At 37.7% G+C, this 17,110-nt stretch overlaps 1 protein-coding gene across 1 annotated transcript in view; it reads left to right on the plus strand.

Annotated features, from left to right (window-relative positions):
• LOC306849560 (glutamine--fructose-6-phosphate aminotransferase [isomerizing] 1) overlaps positions 1-17,110 on the plus strand; it is a 36,915-nt gene that overhangs the window by 6,067 nt on the left and 13,738 nt on the right. The window contains exons 4-13 of the mRNA XM_079384686.1: positions 84-142; positions 224-358; positions 447-508; positions 1,499-1,578; positions 2,061-2,169; positions 3,316-3,479; positions 5,730-5,825; positions 6,213-6,310; positions 11,775-11,895; positions 11,975-12,132. Of these exons, the coding sequence (XP_079240812.1) occupies positions 84-142; positions 224-358; positions 447-508; positions 1,499-1,578; positions 2,061-2,169; positions 3,316-3,479; positions 5,730-5,825; positions 6,213-6,310; positions 11,775-11,895; positions 11,975-12,132 (1,082 nt within the window). The remainder of the gene's footprint in view (positions 1-83; positions 143-223; positions 359-446; positions 509-1,498; positions 1,579-2,060; positions 2,170-3,315; positions 3,480-5,729; positions 5,826-6,212; positions 6,311-11,774; positions 11,896-11,974; positions 12,133-17,110) is intronic.

The raw sequence follows: 17,110 nt of genomic DNA on the forward strand, positions 1-17,110 counted from the left end.
GCAAGAATCGTGCAGCCCTACTTTCCTATCTGTAAAAGATATTTGTGTTCTGATTTTGTAGCGACGATTTTATTTCGTTGCAGAGTTTATTGTCATCCATAATGGAATCATCACCAACTACAAAGACCTGAAGAAGTTTCTGGCAAGTAAACCTCATCTCTCCATCCATTTATCCAACCAGTACGTGTCTATATTTTGACCATTTATGTTTGTATGTGTACAGGAGAGTAAAGGCTATGTGTTTGAGTCTGAGACAGACACAGAGACCATCGCTAAGCTGGTGAAGTACATGTATGATAACCGGGAGAGCGACTACATCACCTTCGCCACCCTCGTGGAGCAAGTCACCCGGCAACTAGTAAACGCCTTTTCTGTTACCTTGACGATAAACACTCTAAAGGTCATGAATGCAAATGATGTGGTAATAAACATCATCTCTACTTTAGGAAGGAGCTTTTGCCCTGGTCTTCAAAAGTGTGCACTATCCAGGAGAGGCAGTGGGCAGCAGGTAACTTCAGCCTTATGTAGTCAACGTTAACATTCATTCAGTTCAGCTGTTTGAGTTTTTGTTTGTGGTTTCTAAAAACAGACTGTAACATTCTGAGCAATCATACACAAACACAAAGGTCTCTAGTGGAGCTCCCATTAGAAAGGAAACCGTTTGTCACTCTCTATGGACAGTTATAAATGAAACCAGATTGAGTTTAACACTTGTTCCATTAACATTAGTTAACTACAGTAGTTAACATGAATAACAATGGCAAACAATTCTAAAGCTGTTAACAATAATTAATAAATACTATAAATAAAAAATAACAACAAATACAGCTTATTGTTAATGCATTTATTAATGTCAACTAATATTGTAAAGTGCTACCAAAGCACAGCAAGTGATATGCTTTTCATGTAAATGTGATGTAAACACCTATTGAAGGTTAGTTTTTTTTTCGTATGTTTTGTTGCACTTGTAGCAATATAGGATCTGTTTTTTGTGCAAATGAGGTCTCCTTAACTAATAATTGCATTGTTTGTAATTATACACTTTTTTTTTTTTTTTTCATAAAACGTATACGTGTATAAGCGCACATGTTTTCTGAATCCTATCATAACTTTAATAAATTGTGTAATTTTAAACCAGCGACTGAATGGCCAAGATTAGTAATTTGCATATCATGCCCAAACTATTTCTCTTTAAAAGTTTCCGCACAGCCTTTCTTCACTCTCCGCAAACATACAACTCCCTTATTTCCCTCTGCCCTGAGAGAGCGAGCATTAAGACTCTCTGGCAGTGCTAAGTTTGCCGTCATTGAAACATGTTTAAACACACTTAACACCTTGTAAACAGACTTTACAGGTGCTTATAATAATTGTCTATTCAAATAATAATTATTTCAGTACACTGTATTTGAATAATTTGACAGCCCTATCAACAGTACTATATAACAGTACAACTAAAAGGATTAACATCTCAAATGGGCATTTCTTTGCATCTATCCAGGAGAGGAGGTCCATTACTGATTGGAGTTAGAAGTGAACACAAGCTTTCCACAGATCACATCCCCATCCTGTATCGCTCCTGTGAGTTCTCACACACATACACTTCATACACACTCTGACCTTCACTGCATGAATAACTGAACTTGCACATATCCTGTAAAATCATTGCGTGTAATGCTCAGACAGGTTTAAGCCTGTACTGCAACATGCTCCGATTCCATTGGCCCATCTCTCTCCATTGGAACTAATTTACTTTCAACTATATCTGTCAAATAACTATATCTTTGTCAGAAGTCCAGAAATAAAGTAAAAATTGATAGCCCATTAATAAGCATTCATATAGTGGCAAAAACAAGACATGCACAATATCCAGTTGTCATGCAAAATACATGTTGCTTCTGTTTGCAAATGATCCTCATATTGCAATGCAACAACTTTTACAAACATCAAAAATATTCTTGCATATATTCTCCTTAGAGTTACCAATAATAAAGTTTAAGAATTTTTTTAATTTTTATTTTTTCTCCAATAATTATTAATGTTATTTGTGTCTTTTTATATAGCTGGTAAAGATAAAAAGAGCTGCAATACTCTGCCCAGGATGGATGAGGACACGTGTCTGTTTCCTGTGGATGAGAAAGCTGTGGAGTACTACTTTGCATCTGATGCCAGGTCTGTTCTAGGGATGTGCAACAGCGATCAAGTACTCCAGTACTCGTCCGTGACAGCGATTATCGTGTGTGGGGGGGGGGGGGGGGGGTCTGATTGGTTATAGCAGCACTTTTGCTTTTTATTGCTTTTAGATGTTTCTTTTTCAAAAATACTGATCCTATAATAATGCAGCAGTGTTTTTAGTTTTTTTCCCGTCATATTTGTTCAACAGTAGGCATACTTCAATTAAAATTGTTTTCGTATGGATTCGAAAACACGCAGGCGATTTTTAGGAATCACTTGATAATTTAGATGAAAAAATAGAACAAATCTGCCATAAACATTAATGACATGAGCATTAAAATGAGAACTTTATAGGATGTGAAATCTATAGTATATTCCGTCCTTACCCGTGTTTCAGTGCGCTGTTGAAAGCGCATCACAGCGGGAGCTCTCTCTCGCTATAGCGCGTAACTTAAAGTTCACTGGCACATGCATTCTTTTGTGCAGATACAAGTTATGTTTGTTATGTGTCCAAGTTATCTGATTAATATCATGGGAAGTGTCATAGAACGGTTTTCAGTTTATTGGCATAAAGTCAGCTTCACCTCAGGCAGCTACTTTTTAGATTCTGCTTTTTTTTTTAATATCTTAACTCCTCTTTTGCGTAGCACTAATCTGCAGTGATTGGTCGATTTCATTTAAAGCAACAGTGCTGCTTTGTGTACAGCCGTTACCAGGGAAATGGCTATTTCAAAGAATGAATTTGCATTTTCATTCAGACCAACATGAAAATCATGTATTCCCAGGTCTGCGCGTGAAACAAGTGGGCGGGCAATATGCTAATGTTTCATGTTGACATAAACCTGAAACAGCTTGGGATTCGTTTTAAAAACGACTCGTTTCAATGATTGTCTTTTGAGAGACAATAACTTTATACACGTGCACTTTCAGATTTAAAACTTAAAGCTGGATGTTTTCATTCACTTAGAGCGGTGTTACACACTGCATGAAAGGTCATTTTCAAAAATCCATAATATTGGCACTTTAATATTGTGCAGAGAGAATTAGTTTGGACTGGTGGTTTAAGCACAAGGGGTGAAACCCAAAAAGAATGGAGTGAATATTTAAACCGTGTTTAAATGGCTTTATTTGATGTCACTGCAGTGCTGTCATTGAGCACACCAATCGAGTCATCTTCCTCGAGGATGATGATATTGCAGCAGTGCGTGACGGGCGTCTCTCCATCCATCGGATCAAGCGCACAGCAGGAGATCACCCGGCCCGTGCTATCCAGACCCTGCAGATGGAGCTGCAGCAGATCATGAAGGGTGAGGACAGATGCATCTTTTTAATAATTCATTAATATATTAGTAAATTATGTCCACTATTCTAATGCATAATTTTATTAATGTACTCTATGCCCACTGCTCTGATTACTGACTGCATTTGTGCTGATTCTACTGAAACTTAAGCAACGTTCAATAAGAAATCTAATTATTGATCAATTTAAAATAAATGATAGATTAATCAATTACATACACCAGTAAATAAAAAAGGACTGTGGTTGGTCACTTTACATATCACTTAGTCAATCTCTTCTTTTTTCCAAGTGGGAGGCAAGAATAAGTTCACACCAAGAATGATAACTATAGCAATAAGTTTATTAGTGTCCATATCAATGGATGATAACGTTCTGTTTATTGTAAACTCTCGCTGCAGTTGTCATCTGCCACTTTTTAAATGCTCAAACTCGTTATAATCTGGTGGATTCAGATTGCCTGTCAATGTTTTATCTTTAATCAGCAGGAAAAAAAAAATTCTGAAAGTGATTCCAACTTTAGAACAATTAGTAAAATGCTACAGTTAACAAACGCTTAGTTTTATAAAGTATGAATGGCCTCTTATGATGGTCAATAATGTGGCTATATGAGAATAACCAGAAACTGATGTGAAACGGAGGGAAAAACAAAAACTGCCCACACAATCCATTTATGCTTCATGCTAATTATTTGCTCTATCACCACCAAATACACAACACTTCAGACAATTTCCTTGTGAAGTCTGATGTTGCTCCTTTGACGCCACTGAGAAATGTTTGCTTGTAAGACATGATTATTCATTTTACGCAACTGTCATTGGGGAAATACACAGATGATTGGATATAAACCAACCACACCCAGTGTGACCCACATTAAGATTGCGAGGTTAAAACCAGTTCTCAGGATGTTTATGAACAAACTTCTCAATGCAGATCTGCCATATTAACCTTTAAGAGAGAAATGACTGACGGTAACCAAAGAGAGAATCAAAACGGTCAGCTGTAGCATTAACGCACCAAAAGTGTGCTTTTAAACGCTGATTTGTGCCGTGGCTTCTGGGGAAAACACCAGTTTCATATAACAACTTGGCTTTTAGGACCACTATTGCATGTTTCTAACTTTCTATCACTAACAATCCAGACAAATCGAATAGCTAAAATGACTTCTGAATGCCAGAATCAGACATTTCCCAATTTATGAAATAATCCCCTTTTCAGGAACATTGTCATTTTTGCACAAGGAATTTGGTAACCCTTTGTTTTAAGGACTAATTCTCACTCACTACCAAGTTGCTTATTAGAATGTGTATTACTAATTTATTAGCTGTTTATTAATACTTATAAAGCACACAATAATGCCTTATTCTGCAAGACTATATTCTAGATCCCTTCATCCTAAACCTAACTATCTTACAAAATGTTAATAAGCAGCCGATTATGAGTTTGAGACAAGTCATAGATAATAGTTAGTTAATAGGGAAAATTCCTCCCCAAACTAAAGTGTGACCAGGAATTTGAAGAGGCCTTCATCTTTGCTTTTCAATCATTTGCATTGCATTCGAACTTTCCAGTTAAGTTTCAGTGCAATGCGCATCATGCACTCTGTAAACGAACTATGGTTGTGCATCTGAGACTGCCATAGCAACCTACTACTACTGTTGAGCTTGAGGAGCTGACATGTATCGGAGGACAAATGTGTGCTTGCTTTCCAGCCACCAGAGAGCAGTACATCACTTCAGATGTGCACTGCTTTATATTTCTCCTCCTTTTTTGGTCCTCCATCTCTCCATCCACTCTTTCCCTCACTTCTCCTCGCCTCCCTACATTTCATCTGACCCATTGTGGAAAAAAAAGAAACTATTCTCATGACCTAATTTCTGGGTATGGCATTGATTCCCTCAGTTATTCTCACATTCCTGCTGTGTGTATCAATGATTTTGTAATAGGAATTAATCAATTTCTAATAGAGCATAAAATGAAGGGCTTTGGTTTTGCTTGCCGTCAGTGGCTGAAATCTCTTAATCCCATCGGACTGTCTGTAATCAGCCATTTATGATAATGGCTTCAGTCATGGCTTATGACACCTCCCAGATGCCCTTTAAGGCGAGAGCAGTTCCAGATGACATTTGCTCAAATGACACCATTCACTCAGTACAACAGAATGCAGTGATTTTGTGATGCTTATCACCTAAAAGTTCCCTTTCGTGCTTCGCTACAATTTAAAGAGACTAACTTGACTCTATATCATCTTTAAAATCAGGAAACTTCAGTTCCTTCATGCAGAAGGAGATCTTCGAGCAGCCAGAGTCTGTGGTCAACACCATGCGAGGAAGAGTTAACTTTGAGAACAACACAGGTGAGGCCAGCGGTGCTCAGATCAGAGAGTACTTTCCAGACCAGACACCAGTAAAGCTTTTAGGGAAGTTATAGTTCTTTTTAATTTAGACGTATTGCTACACTGGTCAGAAGAAATTGATTTAACGGGAATGATGTCTTCAAACGTTTACCAGCTGACTCTTGACCTTACAGTGTGTTGACTTCTGTAGAACTGAATGGTCAGTCAACTGCATCATTACCAATAAAACTGGACTCGAGCAATGAGTCAGATTTCAGGGGAATGCCAAGTAGCAAGTTTCTGGCTAATCTGTCTTCTGTTTCACTATAAACACCTAATGGAAACAAAGAAATTACTGATTTTTCTGTTTGTAAACTGGCTTTTCGTAATTTGTTTGTGTATTTGCAGTGATCTTGGGAGGGTTGAAAGACCACATTAAAGAGATCCAGAGATGTCGGAGGCTCATCATGATCGCCTGTGGGACCAGTTACCATGCTGGAGTTGCAGTATGTACATCATTAAACAAACACGCGCACAGGCCCACTTCACACCTGCCATTAGTACGGGTTTTCCAGCGAATTGATTTCATATTGAAGACTCATTGTGATGCCACATTTGGAGCTGTTTAGGGATGACTAATAACATTTAAATGTAAATGCTACAAAACGTTTGATTTGACAAGTTAGTTTCAATTAGTGGTTGGCTAATATATCACCAAAGCCTATATGAATATATTATCAATTATTTCTTAAAGCTGCAGTCCGTAAGTTTTCCCTCTTTGTCGCGATCTCTGTTTGAAAACCTGGTCTTGCAGCTGTTCAGAAAATTATCTTTCTTGCGTGGGATGTACTCTGGCACGGCTCCAGCGTGGATGAATCTGTTTTGAGGTGAATGTGTGGCAGTCAGTCACACGTGTGGATGTTTACTGTACTTTGCTATCACAGATTCTAGCCTACGTCTTGGAATATATGACCCAAATAAATTTGAATTGAAAAATGAATTTTCACTGTATATTGCCATCTGAACAAGTAATAAGTCTGCCATGTTTGTTCTGACCAACTGAGGAAAAAAGCATTAAGGCCTTGTACTTCAGACGAAATCGAAGAACTGATGACATCATTTCGAACAAAATCAGGGCAAAAGAAGTTTGTTTTGAGTTGGTTACAGCAGTTCAAAACAGCTCACCAAAGCAAACTTTCTGGGGAAGTTCGTCTTGGCACCTAAACACCTTTGAGCTACCATTGGTCTGTGACGATTACGCAATCGATGGGTGTGATATGGAGCCGTCTAACAGCGCCTGATTACTCAACTAGGTTATCTTTTGCGCTAATACTGTCAAAACACACTAGGTTTACATAGACTCAGTTGGTTATCTCTAAAATGAAATAGTTGAGAGAGAGAAATGGCTGCGTGTCTGTATATTAGATGCGTGCAGCTCTTAAAGGGACAGGACACTAAACATGCTGTTGACTGAGTAAATAATGACAAATTTAATTTTAGGGTGAACTATCCCTTTAGTGACACTCACATGTTGTCCCAAGCCTCTATTAATTTCTTGTGCTGAACCCAAAGTAAAATCCTATGGAAGTCACCGAGGACCAGCAGCTGTTTGGTTTTCCACCTTCTTCAAAATAGCATTTATGTTCAGCAGAAGAAAGAAACTCATTCAGGTTTAAAACAACTTGAGTAAATGATGGTATAAAAATAAAATATTATGACAGAATTGACAGACAGATGACAGAATATTTATTTTTGGGGGAACTATTAATTTAACGTTAACAAAACAACAAAACGCAAAGAGAAAAATCACTCACTATTCTTGACTGAAAAACGTGAATACAGTTGCTTTAGGAATCAGTCTATCTAGTGTTTTATTTTTATATGTTCATTCAATTTCATTGAATGCTCTGCTAAATACACCTATTGTACCTGAAAATAAAGCACTGTTTGTATATTATGTGTTTTTTTTTGTTCTTATTTTTTAATAAGAAAGATAAAATAATGATAGATTTTTATCTTCTCCCACTTTGGCCTAAATATCTGCCATGTCGGTTTTTTTTTTTTGTTACCTTGAAAGGCTTTGTCTTTCTAGTTTGGCTGTAATACTCAGACAACTTGTAAAACCAACATGACATAAAATTGTGATTATTTCTTATAAAAGTCGTGAAATCGGGAAGTCGTGGCCTAATGGTTAGAGAGTCGGACTTGTAATCTGAAGGTTGCGGGTTCGAGTCTCGGGCCGGCAGGGATTGTAGGTGGGGGGAGTGAATGTCCAGCGCTCTCTCCACCCTCAATACCACGACTGAGGTGCCCTTGAGCAAGGCACCGAACCCCCAATTGCTCCCCGGGCGCCGCAGCATAAATGCCCACTGCTCCGGGTGTATGTTCACTGTGTGTGTGTGTGTGTGTGCATTTGTTCACTACTCACTGCTGTGTGTGTACACTTGGATGGGTTAAACGCAGAGCACCAATTTCGAGTATGGGTCACCATACTTGACAATACGTCACGACTTTACTTTACTTTAAAAAATGGTATTTTTTTCCATATCGCCCACCCCTACTATACAGTTAATGCTATCATACAAATACACTTACTTGTAGGTTTAAAATTCTACATGTCACATTTATTATACATTTTGCTGAAATATTTGTAGTTGGACATTTTAGTCAGTTATTGCTCTCCTATTTCAACGCGCCTCTGTCTGTTTGGCGTGCATGCGCGTGGCGGTGCTCGTTCTAAATGAAGTCTGTGAAGTTTAGTGGAGAAGAGCAAAGCAAAAGCTCAGCACTTCTGACTGCAAAATGAAAATATTTCCATGGCTTTCTAACATTTACAAATGGAGAATAGGCTATACTTGTGAAATGTAAGTTATGCATTAAGGAAAACCACACATTAAACAGCATGAGTAGCATCTCTGACCGCCTCACACGCAGCCTTTCTGTCAGAGCATCTGACGGGGCGAGCGCAAGCCGCTTTAAACTGAAACCATAAACTACAGCTACTATATCTTTTTTTTTTTTTTTTTTTTTTTTTTAAGCCCTTCATATAAAGCTTGTCACATGTTTAGAACAAATTGAATTATGCAGAATTTTTTCACATGCACTTGTATTACACTACTGTAGGCTATATCTATATTAACGGTATTGCTTCATACCGTATCGCCTATAAAAAAACATCGATATATCGTACAAACTTGATATACCGCCCAGCCCTAGTTTCAAATGAATATTACACCACACTGTGCTGCTGTTCTTTCAATAAGCGAATTTAAAAGGTATACAATAATTGAAATGCCAAAAGAACGTACTATAACAAACCTTTTGTTTTTATCAAATCATGACACCTCATAAAATATAAAAAGGTGTAACTTATCCAGTTTAATAAATTAACACTAAGATTAAATAAACAGGTCTGTGTTATTGAGATTACTCCAATATGTTTTTTTTTTTCCACATTGCTAAAGTTTTCAGACTATGAGCCATTCACACTTCCTATAGAGGACTGATTATGGAAATGAGGTGGTTATTTTGTATTGCAAACATGATGCTTGACTCTGAACTGCTGCTAATCATTATTCTTTTGTTGATTTTAATATTCTGACCATTGGTACCAGTCTCACACCTTGATGGGCTACATTTCGTAATTGCATCGTTGTTGTGTTTGGGGCATGAGTGTCGCAACACGTTTACATTAATCTACACCCCGCCTCCAGCAGCGCAGGGTGTTGGAATGTTCGAAAACGGTATACTATCGCTCAGCCTTTTTGAACTTCTTTTTGCCCCAAAATGAACTTCGTTTGAAGTTTATTGGGACCTTTACAATAAATCGCGCTACCAATGGTGTGTGTTTTTTTTTTTTTTTTTTTTTTTTTTTTTTTTTTTTTTTTTTTTTATAAATCTAGCGATCGATTGGCTCATATCGCATCAAACCATGCAAATTATTATTATGGTTATACTTTTTTTCTCAAGTATTAATGTTAACAGCATCATCATTGCGTGACTGAGTATAGTGTGTAGACTTCAACTTCTGTACGGTCTAATCTAATTGTCATACCATTTGAATTTCTTAGTAAGAAATTTTTCTAACCCAAAAAGCAAATTATTCTTCCTTCGAACTGGTTCTCTTTAAAATACAAATCTTGTGTAATCCCAGGCTATGTGTAATCAGAAGCACATTTAAAACATTTAAGAGTGTAAAGACCATCGACTCTACCGTGGGACTCCACCGGGCAGGGACACCGGCAAGGGATAGTAGTAGCTTTTTATTAAATTTTTTCATTGATATGTTTATTATTGAAATGTTGTTGTTATATGCATGTTAATTTTATTTAATTTCTTTATTTTCTTAAATATGCGGGTAGATAGTATTTATAGAGTTGTAACTTTTTAGTTTTAGTTACTTTTTCTTATTTGTAAGTCGCTTTGGACAAAAGCGTCTGCTAAATGACTAAAGTAAAAAGTAAAACTGGAATTTAATTCACATGTGTTTCATAAACGCATAATCCTTTCTGGATTACAATCCGCCATCAAAATGATACATTTAATTATTAGCTGCTGTGAGAAAAGGCTAAACTATTATCACCTGCAGGATCTGCACATGCAATAGCCTAGTAGCCGGGACAACTTCTTTGTTTACAGACGTGACATAATGATGCAGTGCCATGCTCGAATTTCCCACGAAAACCTGCCCGTACCTCTTAAATTAGAGAACATTATTATAAGATAACTGTTGTGAATCAGGCTAAATTAAGGTGATTGTTTTGAACACTGGATGATTTCTTGGTTTAAAAGTTTTGGCTAATAAATAATTTCAGTGGTAAATGAAAATGTACTATTAGTTTCTGCGAGCCATGCAAACTCCATCAGTTGGATCTTCTCGTGTGCTTTTGTAGCCTGCGTAAAAACAAGTATTCTCAGTGCAGTCTGTCTGTTGAAACTTCTCTCACTTAAAATTTCTGAATGGAGAAATGCAAGAGACTAGATAACTTGCGTCATGTGACAGAAAACATTTTGAATGGGATTTCATTGGAGACTTGGAATCCAAGGTGTAAATGCAATCCAGCTGAAGATTGTCTGGATATGAAACATGTTATTGTCCAGTGTGAAGGGTGAAGTTTAAATCCAGCATTTAAAGGGGTCATATAAGGGGAAAAAAAAAATCGGATTAAGTTTTGAGTTCTGAAACTTTTCAGTGTGTAAAAAAATAAAAAATAAAAATAAAAAATGAAACCAAACTGCAAAAGCAATGTTATGTAAATGGTCAGCTATGGAAAGGCACAGACTCTGCTGGGCCTGCTTTTACTCATGTTATAAAGTGGGAACTTACATGGAAGGTTTAAAGCTCCAGCTATATAAAAAAAAAAAAAAAAAAAAAGTCGGTAACACTTTAGTATTGGGACCAATTCTCACTATAAGCAAATTGCTTATTAGCATATAGTTAATGGTGTGTTAATGGCGAGAATTGGACTTTAAAATAAAGTGACCAAAATGTCCCATTTTGTTCTAAAGGTACTGTCACATTAGTTTGGTGAATATTTGTGGGTGAAAATCCAGTGTTTTTAATATGAATCCACAGTCTGGAATTTTGTGACTTCCCAATTCAGATTTTGCTTGGGGTTTAGGTTGATTGCACAGATCTGCCATTTTGACCAATAGAAAACTGCTTGGCTTGAAAGGGACTTCATAAAGCGCTACACTGTTGGCAATAAATAATAGACCCTTTTGTTGAGATTTAACTTGTATGACTTTTTTTTTTTTTTTTTTTTTTTTTTTTTTTTTTTTCCATGTTTTTTTTTTTCATGATGATATCCATTCTCTCCAAACGCGCTGCAAAAAAAAAAACCTTGACTAACAATCATAAATTGATTTTGGGGTCAAATAAATGCCTGTAATCAGACATGATGCAACAAAATATGATAAAGTGATAAAACAATGAAGAATTGGTTCATGCTGGTTCTGTTTCTGGCTTAGACTCGTCAGGTACTGGAAGAACTGACTGAACTTCCGGTCATGGTGGAGCTGGCTAGTGATTTCCTGGATCGAAACACGCCTGTCTTCCGAGATGATGTGTGCTTTTTCATCAGCCAGTCAGGTTGGTTTGCGTGCCTGTGTATTATGAATTATGTTTTTGAGGTAGGACAGTCATCTGAACTGTGTGTGTGTGTGTTCAGGAGAGACAGCAGACAGCCTATTGGCTCTGCGCTACTGTAAGGAAAGAGGCGCCCTGACGGTGGGCATCACCAACACTGTGGGCAGCTCCATCTCCAGAGAAACGGACTGTGGTGTTCACATCAATGCTGGCCCAGAGATTGGTGTGGCTAGCACCAAGGTGGGTTATTTTTATTTTATTTTTTTGGTTCATTTATAAAGTAATTTTATTGCTGAGGGAGGGGGACAAATAAATGGCAACCATCTTTTAATATTTTGACAATTTTTTTTTTTAGGATTGTTGAATTAACATGTTAATTTAGTATAATCACAAAAATGGATATTATACAATTGATCTAATTTAAATGTAAGGCTGTAAATTAAAAAAACTGTAATCAAAGTTATACTTGATCATTTTATTTTTGGTCAATGTACCATCCGATGCTGATGGTAATGCTCAAGCAGCCAACAGTGGCTATGGTTGCTCAAGGCAAAAACCTTCTCTGTTCATAGGTATTTGAAAATACACATTCTGACTTGCTTGTAATCTACCTTTTTAGTTACATAAGTGTTCTTTGAAAAGTGTTGAAATGTTCCCTATGTAGGGTTAAAACTGTTAACATATGTACAGTTTAAGACGCATGACTTTGGGAAGTTCAGACCCTAATTAGGTGTTAGGCCCCTTGTAATTCATACCATTCTCTAACCCATTTCCACCAATTTGCATCCAATGCTCAGTACAACAGATGCTTTTCACCAATTACTGTGTATTGTATGGCCCATACGGCAGACCTCATTATGTGCTTTAAATTGGCCTATTTAGGTCCCCGTGGCTATCCCATAGCTAGAGGACCTGTTCAAAAAATATCCATTAATTAACCCAAATTCAATATGCTACAGTACTGCTGGAGAAACTAGACATAGGAGCATGGTTATCCATTTTACTGCTTTTTTTTTTTTTTTTTTTTAAAAGGGAATTTGCATTCGGTTATTTGGTGCCAATTTAAAACCCTTTACATATATTTTTTTTTTTTTCTGATGTGTCATCTGAATGGTTTATATTCACAGATGATGAAGATGCTATGAACTACTCAGTTTTCTATAAGTGTTTTAAATGTGTATGGTGGGCCAAAGTAGAATAGGGCTGAAGATGGAAAACCAACAGGGACAAAAAAAAAAAAAAGTGTAAACATTGATGTGGAATACATATTGGAACCCAAGGCGGAAAGATTTGAGAAAATCCTGAATGGTGATGTTCAAGTTGCTGCTTTTTTGTTGGTAAGGACCATTCTCTGAAGAGTGAATCATTGTGGTATCAGTACTACAAGTGCATGCTTACTAAAGAACTACTGAATGCACTTAACACATTGCTGATTGCTGAAAGTTGAACATTGCTGATTTGAATGTAAGAAAATGGATAAGAATTAAGAACTAGAACTCAAAGAATTGAGAAGTGTCCCACACCATTCTGGACCACGTCGAGCCATATACCAGAATCAAACCGGCCTCCTGCGTAAGCACCACAGCTCAGAAGGTCTAGATTCTAGAGCATGCGTCTTAACCACTATTCTATCTACATCTTCAACCACTACATACAAGTCTAATGAAGTCACAACAAATGTGAAAAGAAAAAAACTGTTCTCGGAATCAAGCATCTAAGGAGCAGCTGTATGAGAGCTGTTAATGCTGAGAGAAGAAATATGACCACATAGGAGACTGCACTTTTCATACTCTTGCTGCTCCGGCCTTTCTCTACCTTTTACTTTTTAATTTATAATAAGGCTTCATTAGGATAGAAATATGGATGTCTGCAGGCTGGATGAGGTGATCTAATTGCCTATAGAAGTATCAGATTACAGTGAAACAATGAGAGTGAGGTGCCAAGACATCTGCCAAAATCCTGCATTGGTATTTTAGTCCCACTTTCTTTAGCTCTTGGAACAATTGGGCAGGCCGTTTTCAATGTGTTTAAGCGATAAGTTACAGACTCCATTGGATATCTTCCAGGTTTCAAATGAGATGCAGGACTCTACAGTTGAGGACCAAACTCTAATTAGATTGGTGGTTTATTTGTTTCTGCATTCAAGAATCATTATGATGCAGTTGTGATTGAACAAACTCCCACATGTTGTTAATGGCCACGTGTTATGTATTTGTAAAAGACCCCCTACCATAGTCATTACTGCAAAGGTTGGGCTATAAAAATTGAGATGGTCACAAATCAGTGAACTTATGCAGAGATCATATATTGGATTGTTCATTAGGTTATAGTCAAGTCAGTATTAAATCTAAATTGACAATTTCTACTTTTGATATTACTGCAAAGAAATTGGAGTTAGTACTACTTCGTCCTCCACAATCGACTGCAAAATCTCATTCAGGTGTGGGTCCATTCTGACATGAATGCCCACTTTGAAAGATCCAAACAGTTCAATCCATTGTTATTTCATGCTTAAATCCGCTTGTCCTATATAGGATTAGGAGGATGCTGGAGCCAATCACAGCATCTCGGGCCAAGGCAGTGAAAACCCTGGACAGATGACCAGTCCAAGCATTTCCGAATGTTTCTCATGTAGTACATCACATTACAGGTTGAATTTATGTTGATTTTAATGATAAACATAGTCGTCGTGTGATTGCGGTGAAAACCTGGTAATAAAGGTTGTTGGTTCAGGACCTCCAAGAAGAGATCGGAGCTTTCACCTTTGTAGTCTCAGCCTCAGACGTCACACTCACGTACCATTGGCTGAACGTCTGATACATATGGCACACAAACACTTCAGGAGTTTCGGAGTCGTCATCGGATTGGTTGAATTATACAGGATTTGCGGGAGACGTGCGTGTTGCGTTCTTTAATGTTCCTCCTGGAAACAAAGAGGCCGTGGTGCCAAACCCCCTCACAAAAGAGGAAAGCCGTCGTGTTTACAACTGTGACGACGAGCGCTTGTCAGGATCAACTAAACGCTGGATTTTCAAAAGAATATGAAATGTATAAAGTTCGCGGCATAGAATCTTTAAAACACGTCAGATTTTTACACACCGGTCTGTTATTGTGGCGACATTTCGAACTGTGGTTTGTTGTTTGACATGTCGGTCAAATGGCCTCATGGGCGTGCTTTGGCCAATGAAAGCTGCCATGGATTCCAGACCTTCAGCCATCAGTAAGGCACCTCAGGTTCTCCCTGGGGGTGCCTGTCCTTTTAAAACGTTTATAATGCCATTCTATGGTGTCGTGCCATTCTAATCGATTCCACCGGCCTGGTTGTGCGGTGATTAATTACGATTCTGTTGTTGCTGTATATTAGCTTCTTTTTAAATTTCATGAACATGAATTTGACACTTTGTTGCTCTATAAAATGATGGTCTGTTTCCTGTGGTGCATTGTGGTCGTAATAATTTCTCAAGAGTCTCCGATGAATGCCCTTTGGAGGGATGGTCATTCTGGAAGCGGTTTCCCCAACTGGAACTCATCACAAAGAGAATGACACTTTCTCATCTATCATCAATACAAGTAGAAATCCATCCATTCATTCTTTTATCCTCCCACTTATTAGTTAACTCGTGTTTTTCCAGATCGGGGTATTAAGTGTTCCAAAGGACTTTCTTTGTGCTAGGGGTGTAAGAAAATATCGATACACATGAGTATCGCTTTTTTTTTTTTTTTTTGGGCGATACTGTATCAATTCTCCAAAACGGAATATCAATATTAAAAAAAAAAAAAACGCACTTAATATAGTTCGCTGCCAGTAATGGAGGATGAAAGAATTGTTCCAGCTCTCGTTTCGATGTACAAAGCTGAAGTGTGGCACCATTTGGGCTTTTGTGGTAATGTCTGCCCCGGGACCGCTGCGCGAGCGCAACCTCGGTTCTGCCGCTTGCCGCGTCCCGTGTTGAAGAGTCTTTGCGCGGAGCGTGGCGGGCGGGCGGTAGAGTCGCCGCGCGGCTGCAGCTTTCTCTCGTAATTCGGGGGCGTTTTGTGCAGTTGGGGCGGTTCACGCGTCGCGGTCTCGGCGATTCCATGCGGAACACAAACTGAAAAACCTGTGAAAGCCAAGTTGAAAAGTTCTGAGAATGTTTAACATCTGTATTTATTTGATTGTTTTACAATTGTTTTGTTTTCTTTAGGAATCCTGCAAGCACTTTATTTTTCATTGATATTAAGCAGATGTAATCTTTTGTTCAGATCAAATGTTATGACATTGCATGTCACAATTGTAAACCTAAACTGTGAAACTTTAAAGTAGAGTCTATAAATATATATTTTTCTTTTTATAAAATACATTTTATACATGCATTTAACTAAAGAATCATCAAGCACTTGAATATTTCCCCCTTTACTCGTACTGCGCAAAAAGTGGTGCAGTAATGTTGAATGTTACAGGGACTGATTATTGCAAATGCAGATCCCAGTGTGTTCTGGTTAAACTATTTTTATTTATTTTTTTGCTAAGGTTTGCATATGGTGGTGTGTTCTTAATGACAGCTTTCCTAAAAAAAATATCTTATTCCTAAAATAAGAAATATCCCAATATATCGCCTTGCTTACAGTATCGCAATATATCGTATCGCAACCCCATATCGTGATTGTATCGTATCGCCAGATTCTTGCCAATACACAGCCCTACTTTGTACATGTTTATTCTTTGTAAAAACACCCAACAATCATGCACCCTCAAGTCGAGGTTATCTGGTCTTCTTGCTTGCTGTATAAATTATCCTTAAACCACACTTTTAAAATGTCAGGACTTTTGAGAATCGTTGGATTACTCCACAGATTCTCTCACTCACTCACACTCACACTCACACTCATGTCTGCACAGCACCAGAGCAGTCCCTCAGGGGAACCTCTACACCCACAACTACTTGGAGTGTTATGCTCCTGGGTTTCCAGTTTGAAGCTGCAAAATTAGGAAGTTTAAGATGGGGAAGATGACCCTCTGCTGACTGAGAAATAAAAGCATCATTTAGATGCCAGTGTTTTTTTTTTTTTTTTTTTTTTTTTCCCTCTCTTGACTCTTTCGTACATGGGCGTAAGGCTTGGGTACATTAGATTGCCACCACAAATCCAGCCAGTGAAGTTACCAATCACATTTTGCGCATTGTGGACATTAGATGGTTAGGCCGACTACTTCGTTTAACCCAAATCCAAATATCTGCTA

The sequence above is a fragment of the Barbus barbus genome, assembly GCF_936440315.1.
Source record: "Barbus barbus genome assembly, chromosome: 29".
Taxonomy (NCBI): domain Eukaryota; kingdom Metazoa; phylum Chordata; class Actinopteri; order Cypriniformes; family Cyprinidae; genus Barbus; species Barbus barbus.